At 37.7% G+C, this 12203-nt stretch overlaps 1 protein-coding gene across 14 annotated transcripts in view; it reads right to left on the bottom strand.

Moving 5' to 3' along the window:
• CADPS2 (calcium dependent secretion activator 2) overlaps positions 1 to 12203 on the bottom strand; it is a 591588-nt gene that overhangs the window by 52268 nt on the left and 527117 nt on the right. For all 14 annotated transcript variants that reach the window (XM_050936075.1, XM_050936080.1, XM_050936079.1 and 11 more), the window contains 3 exons: positions 11536 to 11610; positions 3600 to 3683; positions 3466 to 3498 (listed from right to left, as the gene is read on the bottom strand). In XM_050936075.1, the coding sequence (XP_050792032.1) occupies positions 3466 to 3498; positions 3600 to 3683; positions 11536 to 11610 (192 nt within the window). The remainder of the gene's footprint in view (positions 1 to 3465; positions 3499 to 3599; positions 3684 to 11535; positions 11611 to 12203) is intronic.

The following is a 12203-nucleotide window of genomic DNA, read 5'->3' as shown; positions in this document are numbered from 1 at the left end:
CTGGGAAAGTAAAACGTTGCACTGATTTATCATTGCTGGAGCCTTATTACTAGCTTTGTTAATACTCTCTACCAATTTAAGATGCTAAACAGTAGATATAAGTATGTACCTTTAAATTCATAACGCAAACATATCCAGTTCCAGTCAACTCTAGTAGGCCAGAGTTGTTATGTAAGGTAGGTCTATTCAACAAATTTTGGAACCCCCAACCTCTATCTGCTGTGATCCCATCACTGCATGTGGCGTGTTGTGCTGTTTTCTTGGCGTATCCCATTGTAGTTGACGTATGAGTGTTAGTTTGTTTCAGTGAGTCTACTTGTATGAACATACAACAATGATGGATCCGCAGATATATCTGCATGTCAGGCCGATCTGGCCACATGTTTTTACCATGACCTGGTTTCTTCGCTCATGCTTCTCTCTGGCTTTTTCTGTTCTGCTGTTCTGGATAGCTTTAACTGCAGGCCAACAGGTCTGCCTCCATCCTGATATACTGGTGCCAGCAACTTCCCATGTGCATCACTAGATACACGGCCAGTCTTAGGATTTGGGCGGGAGGAAGGTCAACTAAATGGGCTAAACAACCCAAACACCACTGATAATATAAATGTATGTGTATGAAATGATAAAGGTGGAGGGGAATCCTCAGGTCACCACCAGCCTCATGCTGCAGAAGACGCATAGCCTCGTTTATTGTTCTGGGGGATGTGCATAGTTCACAACATTTGAACTCTTGTCCTGAGACACTCAACCCTAGGCCCCTATTCAGAACAGAACTAATGACATCAGCTGGGCTTAAGTATATGACCAAAGTGAAGCACATGTTTAAGCATTATCCTCAACAGGGATTTCCTGATTTGGGGCCCTAATGATCAGTCACATTTTCAGAGCAATCCTTGCAACCTAACGTACTAGATTTTTTTTTTCAAATGAAAGCACAGATTGATACATTGACTCCCCAAAATGAGGTCACACAACTGCAGGCCTGAAAGGCAGGTACTTGAGGTTGTCAAGCAGCATCTGGTCATCTTCTGAAAGTGGTGAACCATTCAACAGAGAGGTCTAGCTTTGCTGTGATCAGCACTGGCCCTAAGGGTGAAAGGTGACAAAGGTGTTTTCATGCTGCATTTGTGCTCCCCCTGTCCCTGCACTTCTGGAGACTGATTTGGCCATTGGTGTAAGTTAGAGAAGCCTCGGGGCTGCTCAAATTTACAGTTGTCTGCAATAGCCCCCAAGGATAGCACTGAAAGATCACTGTATGCTCAGGCCACACAGCTCTTTCACCTTGTGAGGACCAGAAAGGGGTGGTATAGAACCAAGGCTCATTAATTGATGAGGGGAAGGCCCCTCTATAAATGCTTCCCCTCATTAATCCTTCAAGACTCCTGGGGATTACAGAAGACTCCTCGCTGGCTTTCCTGGTGCGACAAACTCCCTGCTGGCAAACTACCCAGTATTCTTTAAAACATCGTCCTTTCACACGTTTTGTCCCTTTTCAAAGATTTCCCTTTCCTTCAGCTACAGTGCTCGCACAGACTAAATGGCCATTCTGAGCTTTACATATCACCCTCGCTGCAAGACATTTGATCAGAGGTAATTCTTGTGTCATCTATAAAAGATGTAGCACTATAACAGAGAGATTTATGTTCTGCCATGTAGATTCACCTAGAGGCTGCACTAGTCCGAGCTGCTCCTGCTTCGTGTAGGATGATAGTGGGTCAATCTGACCCAGGGAGTGGGGAATCCAATGGAATCACTTGTGGCTCTTCCCTCAGCTCATCCCCCACACCTAGCAGTATAGAGTCACCTTAGGTTGCAAATCCTGGCCCTACCCTGTGACCCACTGGTTCAGCTGTATCTTGGTTTCTTTGTGATTGTGGAGGATGGGGGGAGAATTTGGACCCCAAATAGAATTCAGTTTATTATATATTTGAAACTACATTAACCTTAAAGCAGCATTTCTGGCTGCCTTGTAAGCCTCATGCCACTTTTTTAACCAATCACATTCTGAACATGAAGAGCGGGATTTAAAAGTGCTCAGTCTTGGCCCCACTCTACTCAAACTGAAGTCAATGAGAGTTTTACCATTGACGTCAATGAGAGCAGAGTTAGGCCAATGCTGAGAGCTTTTGAAATCTCTTTTCCATATCTAGTCTAAATAAATAGGAGCTCTTTTCATTTGATCTAACAGAAATCTAAGAATTTCTAATTTTTTAAAAGACATCTTCTACAGGCATTTGTTTAGCTTCTGAAGTACCTTTCCAAAGATTTTATTTAGGCATTCCCCAAGCATGAAATATTGCCAGCATAAATGGTGTTTAATTTGGATTTGGTCTGAGGTCATCATTTTGAATGGAAGACAAGTTGCATGTTTTCGATAAAACATAGGGGATAGTTCTAAGATTCAGAAAAAGAAAACATCAGCCAAACAAAACAAACACCAAGAAATAATACTGAGACAGAAATGCCATAATTTGTTACAGTATGTACAAGTTAGGCAGAAATATAAGACACAGGTAATGAAGTAACCTAAAACAGTTCCACAAGTGTGGTAAGGCTTTTCCTTTTATTGAGGCTTTCTGGTTTGTGTGTTTTTTTTGGGGGGAGGGGAATTTGTTTTTTAATTTTATGAATTATTGTACAAAGGGACTTGTAGGCATTAGATTTTTGGGGTATAAAACTGTTTAAAGGATTTCCACCTGCAACTTCAGATATATTTGCAGTTCTTCTGTAACTTGTATTTTTTATTTCTTGTAAGCATCAATAAAGACATATCATTTTAAAGAGGTATTATTAATATTAGGCTAATCACACTTATTATTATGTTTCTCAGATAACTTTTATGCTTGTTTCAAAAAAATATTTAAAATATATTTAATGGACAATAAATAGAGCAGCTGACTTTTGTTTCTACATTAAAAAGAGCTTAACCAACATCCCTTACTCACATATGTAACCCTTATTCATGTATGCTGCACGTAGCCCCAATAGAGCTGCAGGCATAAACAAGGATTACTCATCTGAATAAAGGCTGTAGGATCAGGCTTTTGTTTATAAGTAAGGAATTAATCAACGATGCCTGAGGATGATGCTTGTACATATAGTATCCAATTGTTTAAATGTAACTGATCATACTCGTACAAACAATATATCATTTCAAAATGATGAAATGTCCCCTATGATCGAGTTCCTAGGTTACAATTCTCAGTCTTCCCACAACTGAAAAAGTGCATTGAGAATAACCTTTCTAAGTTTTGCTTTTAGAGTTAGCTGTTGCGAGAGGGAAATGAGATGCCCTCTAAGGGTTGTGATGACTGTTTAACTACTCTGTGTAAAGCTGTAGTGAACCTCTATGAGAGATCATAATGACAACAATGAAAAATGTAAACTAAGAAAAACTACATCTATTTGTGGATTGTGCCTAATACCAGAAACAAGTGAAATTTTTTTAAAAGTCATACTTACAGGAACATCAACATATTTTGCAGCTGCTTTCACCTTTAAAAAATTTAAAAATAAGAAACATACTATAAGTGGTAATAATTAGGATTATATGTAGTTTTAAAATTAATAGTTAGTTAAATAATTCATATACTTACAGTGAATGAAAGTATTGACGAGAAGAATGTGCCTTCATCATACCTTGATAGTTTAGACAGCACACCTTCTAACACTGAAACAAACTACACAAAGATACAGTATAAATGTTTATATACATACAGTGCCATGTTATTATTAAGGATAGGAAAGTGAATACCTTCTCCTGTTTGCACTCTGTAACAGAATTCTGTAGACTGAAAATCTGATCATTTTCTCCAACTCTCAATGAGCTGAACTCACAAGAAGTACTTAGTTTCTCAGTTTCATCAAACAAAACTGATGGAAGTCACTACTTCCAATTGCTTAAAACAACTCAGAAATAGGGGGGAAAAGAAAATCAACCAACCAAGCAAACAAAAAACAAAACCCCACTTCTTCTAAAGAATGGCTGTCTGTCTTGTACCACTTCCTTACCTCCAGAATGTGTGCTTAAAAAAATGCACGCACTCACTATACATTTATTCAGAAATAGAAACATTTTTATTATTTTTTAAGACCACATTTCAGAATGTGGCACAAAAGGAAGTAGAAAGTTATGGGCAGCCATGGGAACTTCATTCATGCTGCTGTTGGAAATTGTTTTTAAAATGGCATGGCAGTAGAAATTAAGGATCAAGCGCAACGGTTAAGTTTAAATGTCCTGACATGCAATATTTTTCTAATGTTTAAAAGGCAGATGAAATTAACCAAAGCTGATTTCACTGGTTTGTGTATTAGCACCACTAATTATGTCAGCACTGCTCTAGGAACAGTGTTCGTTACCAAACTGCTACTGAAGAACCAGCTAAGAATCCAAAAATATAAGGCCTGAATCTTGGATGTACTATGATCACTTTGTTCTACTCTGCAATTGAAAACAGACTATAAACCTGGTGGATCTGGCACCTGTGATTCTATGAGTGCCATGGCACAGTCATAGCATAAGGCCACCTTTGCCAAACACTGAGTCCTGCATGCAAATTTCAGGCATAATGTTTACATAGGTTATGAAAAAAATAACTTAAACCAAACTAAACAAACGCTCCACCTTCATGTATTAGATTTTGTTGATCATGTCATTTATGACATCACGTACAAGAAAAAAAGAAAATGTAACAATTGCTGAGAAAAAAAAACACACATACAATGTAGCTCCATTACTGGTTAATTACTGCATACCTGCATGCTCACTGTCATATGTTAATTGCCTCATGACATATGTAAAGAATGTTGTAAAAAGTAACTGTCTGCTGCCTAAATACTCATTCTCAGAACCAAGGAGTAGCTCTTTATGAGTGTCAGGACAGGACAAAATTCCATCTGGCATGCTGTTAATGGGCAGTATCAAGGTGTCACAACAGTGTCACCTTCCCTTCTCCCTATGAGAAACTGAGAGCATCACCTTACAATAAAACCTGCTCCCAACAGTTCAAAGAGCAAGAGTAAATGCACAATGACACTCATCACCTAATCTATTCATTCACATTTATAAATGATTAAGCATCACTGTAGGATCCAAGAGCTGTAGTTGGATTACAAATGCATTGGGCTACTGGAGGGGATGGAAGTTGTATTTTTCTCTGCTCTGGGTATAATCAGGGTCCTGGCCTCGCATGGGATGCCAGTTCTCTGCCTTCCTATTACATGTCAGTGAGTAACCATTGCTTTCACACTGCAGTACTCTTACACCACTCATCTTATTCAGAAGGATTCTTTCTGCAAAATGTTAGTCAATAATATTCTGAAAAGACCCATTGCTGGAGGGACTGATCTCAGAAACAAACACCAGTCCCATGTTTTGAGCACTAACATGTTATTAAAACCAGTATATTAAAAGAATGCATTGAAATCCCAAAGAAATCCAGTTAAATACAGGGCTTAAATATGAGGCTAGTGATTGTGTCTTTAGCTGTTTCCTGTGATCTCTCTACATAGACCTGAGGGACTATATAAATACTTCTGAGAATACTTTGCATTTTCAGGTCTTCTGGGGTTATCAGGATGAGACACTGAGATTGTTTTGTTTCACTGCTCTGTATTATTCATGTGATTTGTCTAACATTTTAGCATGGTAAATCTTTGTGAAATTAGCAATTTAATCGTTACTACGTGAAATCTCATTGAAATAAAAAGGTATGAGCACCCTTTTCATTTCTGTAGGAAATTGTTACAGATAAAAGCAGTTAGTAAAAGGTAAATATTCTAATCAACAACGTTTACTTCCCTGTCAAAAATATAATACACTGGTGATAACTCAAAATAGTGTGATTGATTAATACCATCTTTGGATCCAGAACATAAAAGAATATGGATGTTATAAAGACAGTTGTTGGTTCTTGCTGACCAAGAATAACAATGATATATCAACTATGTTTTGAATCTTCAGTCTTTGTCCCTTGGAATGGGGCAAGCAATATAATTTGCTGATGTCACTGGGCATCTAAGCTCTGTATTCCACTAGGAAGAGATAGTTAGGCTTTCAGTGATCAGCCAATCACAAAGAAGATTGCTTCCCCTCAATTTCCTAGGCTTCCGCATCCTCTAACAGTATCAATGCTGCAGTAAAATGTATCTAAAAAGTCCCTTCATATCTAACTGCAACAGCAATTGAAGTAGGCAATCTTAGGTCAAGATTTGCCAGGTTATGCTGTCAGGATGACATATTAGGAATTCATGACTGTTGCTGGAAAATCATGAAAGGCAGCCCATCTCCACATTATGGAGATGCTAGTTGCTGTTCCATAATTAAGGATGAGTTTTGCGCTTAAAAAAGGGGATTCAACATCTTTGTTACATATGAAAAATACAGCATATCCTTCCCAAAATTACAACACTTTCTTTTACAATATAGAATTTTTTTTAAAGAATTTATAAGTAAGCCCATTAAATAGGTTAGGGACAAAATTAATAAAAATCTGACCTTTAAGAAATTGAGCTACCTTTTTTTGGTCTCATATTACCTTAAAAATGGAACAACATAGACTTCAAACTTCTCACATAGTTTACACTCAACTGAAATCTTGTGCATATTAGCTATATTAAAAGAATTGTTCCTAAAGATAGGAATGACAGGAGACATTAGATATGGGTTTAATCAGGCTGCAACTTTATTATTAGACAGATGTCTGGGACTAACCTGTGGATAAAATATGTGCAGTGCAGGTGCAAAATTTATGTCCCTCCAGCAGACTCCCTGCCGGGACCTTACCAACTCCAGTCAATTTTGGGGGCGAGGGGCTTCCACAGCTCTTCCCCTATTTGTTGACGTCCCTCCAGCAATTTCCTTGCTGGGACATTACCACTTCCAGCCAATTCCGGGGGGTGGGGGAGGGGAGGCAGGGGGCCTTTCTCCAGCAGCAGCTCTCCCCGCCCCCAGCCCTTTTCATCCAGGTCCTTCCAGCAATTTTCTTGCCGGGACCAGGTCCCTCCAGCAATTCCCTTGTTGGAGCCTTACTGACTACTCCCCTCATAAGAGGGGTTAAGGTGGACTATAATGATGGGTGGGTTGGCTCCCTGCTATACCAATCATTGGAGTTTCCAACTGCCCCGGCTTGCTCAATTACCAAACACCTCTCCTTAATTAATTTTCCAAGCCATTTTTTTGTTCTTTTGTGCCTTAATTTATGGAGTACCTGCACTGAACATCCACTACACACTTAAATAAAGAGTTGCGACATATGGCCTACCGCCCGTCATGCCATGCATTAACAGAGCCTACCTGAACCTGCTGCGAGGAAGGTGAACCTCCCGCCCCCCCCCCCCCCCCCCCCCACTGCACCTGGCCAATATGGTGGTAAGGGAAAAATTCCTTCTCAGCCTTCCTTAGTGGGGTGGCTAGCATAATGCCCACAGCTGATATAGCTAAACACCTGGCATATTTGTGACCTAATTAGGGAGGGAGGGTGAGTGCTGCCCAGCCTGTTCTGAGTGAAGAGGGAAGGGACCAGGCCTAGCTGACCTTTTTAAACCCCTTATTCCTAGTGAGTATTGCTCTTTCAGCAGCTTTACATCTCCCCTTCTCTCCTAAGCCAGAAAGCACTGCCTTCTTTCAGCCAGCCAGCCAAACTCCTCCCTGCTTAAGTGCAGGATGGCGATTCACCAGCTCCTCACAGTGGTGTTCTTTGCCTCCTGAGAGTTTGAGGTGACTATTTTTCCTGAGCCCATCTCTCTTTCACTCAAATTGGGAACAGCAGCAGGCTGTGGCTATTTTTAAAGGAGGTAGCCTTAACTGTGCACAACCTGTAGCCTCAGTCTTCTTGAAAACAATGATTTAAGATTCATATTTCATACCTTCAAATAATCAGAAAAATATGTTAAGATGGAGCTAAGATTGAAAGTACATATCAGTAAATTGGGGTAAAATAAATGACAGAGACATTGTAATTATCCCCCCTGGAAAAGATTGCTTTATATACCAAGAAAATCTCAAGAGTTAAGGTTAAATTTAAAAGAAAGCAAATATGTACTCTCAACCTTAAATCCATTTGAAAGTAATTTTTGTCTGGGAATATGTACCAGGGTTAGGAATGATGGGGCTATATTCAGCAAAACTGGTGCACGCTTCTTGTCCTCTGCTGAAAGTCACCCCTGCAAAAGGTAGGTAAGCATTACAGCTGCTGTCCTGCAAGGGCTTGCTGCCTGGAAGGGTAGACAGTATCTTTGTCTTCTTCCAGGGATCCAGGAAGTTAATTGGAGGGAGTCTGTAAAACCAATGAATCAGTAGATCCCCTAACTGCCCATGCCATGTCCCTTTCCTGGCTTGTGATATACACTTATGATGAGGTGGCTGGATACTTATGCTCCGGCTTTGATACTAAAGTTGTGGCTACTTTGTGTGACTGCAACTTAGCCACCTGGCAGAGGTTCGACCGTAGCAATCTTCATTAGGTTATACTATATGAGTTTAGCCCACGAGCTAAAAAAAAGCTAAGAAAGTAAAATGTAAAAGTTACATTCACAGGACATTAGCAAACAGGTTATGCTGCACGTCTGAATTTATATAGGCCCTGATTAAGCAAGCACTTAAGTATGTGCTTAAATCCATTCTTACATACAAATGATTTACATGAAGTTGGGTATTTATTTATTATTTGTTGTATTATAGTAGCATTAGTCATGGACAAGGAGCTATACAAATATAGAACAAAAAGACAGTTCCTGCCCTAAAAAGTTTACAGTCTAAGTATAAACCAAGAAATAACAGACAGTGTGGTCAGCAGTGACCTCAACACACCAGCAACCTAACTGTTAAATGCTTTGCTGAACTGGAGCTGTAAAACTAAAATGAAATAATGATAGTAATATTTAGCACTTATATAGGTTTTTGCATGTTGAAGACAAGAAATAATAATTAACCATCTTGTTGTGTTAGAGAGTCTCCATTAGTGCACAAGCAACATTTTGAGGGTCACCTACTTGCCTTGCAAAAACCCCTATTTGCGCATGAAAATGGATATTTGTTCATGCAGGTTGGGTTATTACATTCCCAAGTACACTATTTATGTACATAGATTCAGGTTTAGTGAACGAGTAGCTAAAAATTGGGATCTACATGTCTAGTGGTGTGCATGCATGCCCTTTAACCACTTCAACACTGTTAAGAAACTAGAGAGAGAATAAATAGTCACTGTTCTCAGCTTACTTTCCTGTAAGCTAACATTATTTTCATAGCTGTGGGAATATTATCAATTATGCTTCTGTTTTGGCATCAAAAGGTGCAATGTAAATAGAAACGCTTGGTAAAGAAAACCAGCTATGTTAATTTCTGCCCCATCAAAATAGCAAGCAATTTGTCAAGACAAAAAGAAAAAATCTGTGGGAAAGAAACTCTTAGTTCAAACTTCTGTAATGAGTATAAATAAAGGAATGAACAACTCTAAATTCCACAATGTTTTAAATACTTTGTATGCTAGAATATTTTAAACATAGTTTCCAGGAATAAATTTTGTGCTAGTGCATTAAATGTTTTAAAATGAAAAGTAGTTAAATATTTAACTTTCAAACTTAGGACGAACTTTCTTACTAAAGCAAATTTTCTTCTTACGCATAAATCCAATACTCTTTCCATGATTTTGAGAATTTCTCATGTCACATTTACTAACTATAATAATAAATGTATTTTTATAAAATAGCTTATTCTCTTTATAGATGAAGCCTGAGGCAGTGACCTTGAATATCTTGTAAGAAGTTACAGAAAAAATGTTAATGAGAGGTTGTGTGAGAGTCTTCTTTCTTCTCTGGGGTACAACATTACCCTTTTATAGCTTGTCTACACTAAACTTTTTATGGGAAATCACCTGCCGCTGCATTACCACCAATGTATCAATGGTATCAATCAGTGGTATCAATGATATAGTGGTAAATATGCCTGTGCCCCGTCTACACTAGTGCGCCCATCATTGCTACTGCTGGTGGAGATACACCAATGACAGTGCATAGTGGGAGTTATCCCAAAAAAGGCTAATGTAGACACAATTTTAGAGGTTTCAATTCCCCATCAGCTTTAAATGACTACTTCATTGGCATATTTTTGGTCATCAGTTCATTTCAGAATGGAAGTATAATCCAGTGAAATAAAACTCACAGAATCCAGTTGTGCTGCCTGCAGCCTCAATAAACTTTCTTTAAAATAAACACTGATTTTGCAAATTTTTCTGCTTTGACTGGCTACGTTACTCAGAACTCTCCTTCCATATGTCCACAACAAATACTGCCATCTCAGCTTCTGATTCCATTCTATATACCCACCACCTAGTCTCAAATATTAAATACAATTTAATTTAAAGAAGAATTACTTTTATGGGGGTTCTCTCTCTCTCTCTCTCTCTTTACATACAAACATTTACCAGAGAGATGAGTCCTCAGTGAGGACTAACTTCATGCAATACTTCCACTTGTAAAGTTCAGCCATTTTAAAATTATGTATGCATCCAAAATATTTAAATCTCTTTACAAAAGGAAAAAAATATATTTGTGCCTTCACATAATCCAACCATGAGCGAACAAATTTTGCTCATATTTCCAAAAAAAAGTCCATCTTTGGCTTATGCCCAAGTATGAGAGATGTTGGTTAAAAGGGAAAAAATTTCAGGAAATTGTGAGCAAGAGAAGACAAAGTCATAACAGAGGTCTCTATAGTATTCTTTCTTGGTTCCTCATTAATCAATTAAGGCACCATATACTTATAAATCTTTTATCCTAATCTTGAAAAGCTGACACCTCTGGTAAGCATTAGCTGTTTAAAGTGCACGGATGTTGTATTTAAAACATGAGAACATTTATTTTAAAAGCTATATACTTTCTCAATACTATTTGCTGTTTTCTTTACTATTCATGGAACTGTCTGTGGTTGAGGGTTTTCCACCTCTCCTACTGTGTATTTTGTGAAGCACTTTAGGATCCTAAGTGGTGCTACAATAATAAAATTATTATTTAATCTTACTGAACTTAAAAACATCTTCTAAGTATTTAGGATAAAGAAAAAGTGAACAAAAATGTTATTCATATTTTTTGTATGGCCCATCTCTAAATTGAAAAGTGATTTAAATAGTATTTAGAAGTGGACAGAAAGTTTTCTTTATGTGCAAAATGAAACAAGGAAATAAAGACACAATTAATAAAGACAATGTTAACGTATTCAGAGATACAATGTTAATATACTCAGAGGTGTTGGTGCTACTGGCTGCCACTAGTCATGAAGGAGCTGCAATATAAACAAAAGAAAAACTACTCCGATTAGCAAACTACTCAGATAGCTTTCTACGGATGAGGGTCTTACCAATTTAATTCTGCAACATTTATGATAAATTGGGTGATCGATATTTAAAAATCATATTTGTCCAATCACATTGTAGAAAATATAGAATGAAATGCATTCTGTTTAAGGACATTTCTCACAGCCTGTGATTTAAAATGTGTTTGCCATTCTACTACAAATCGAAATCTAAATATGTTTACCTTTGAAACAAGAAGTGAAATAATTTCTTTAACAGTTTCTTCAATCAAGTCATCTATTTTTGAATGGTATTGTTGCTGTGTTTTAAAAGACAAAGAAAGCATTAATGTGTATATGAACACAACACTTTTGTCATAAGTCATAAATTGTACAAAGCTGCTAACCCTGACAGATCAGATTCACTTAAAATTATCATTTTGAACATCAGAAGAACAAAACATTGAAAACGATCCACCCAATCAACACTTTCTTACATTCTGTGTTGAAAATTTTCCCATGTATACTGTTGAGTTAAGCAGCTAATAGGGTTATTATTTAGATGAATTGAGTTCTTATTCTTATTCAGGCGAAGGAATGTGAAGGATACTTTTTGTCTTCTCCTCTATAATTAAGGTGGCCATGTATTTTTTTTTTCTAAAGGATTGGTATAGCTGGAGAAGCAAAAGGACTAGAAAAAGATTTAATTAATACAGCATTTCATGTCTGACAACTCTCATTCATAAGTTATTTTAAATGTCCTCTAGAAATAAAATGAGCTCCCAATTGTTCATTCTAAAAGGGCCTTTTTGTCAGCTTAGTGAGCTGCAGTTTATACAAACCTTACATTATGCTCAAGCAAGGACAAAATTAAAATGTCATCAACAAAGCTGAATAGATGGTAACAAATTAA

Source organism: Gopherus flavomarginatus, chromosome 1 (genome assembly GCF_025201925.1).
Source record: "Gopherus flavomarginatus isolate rGopFla2 chromosome 1, rGopFla2.mat.asm, whole genome shotgun sequence".
NCBI classification, from domain to species: domain Eukaryota; kingdom Metazoa; phylum Chordata; order Testudines; family Testudinidae; genus Gopherus; species Gopherus flavomarginatus.
This window is presented reverse-complemented; position numbering and strand designations above follow the sequence as displayed.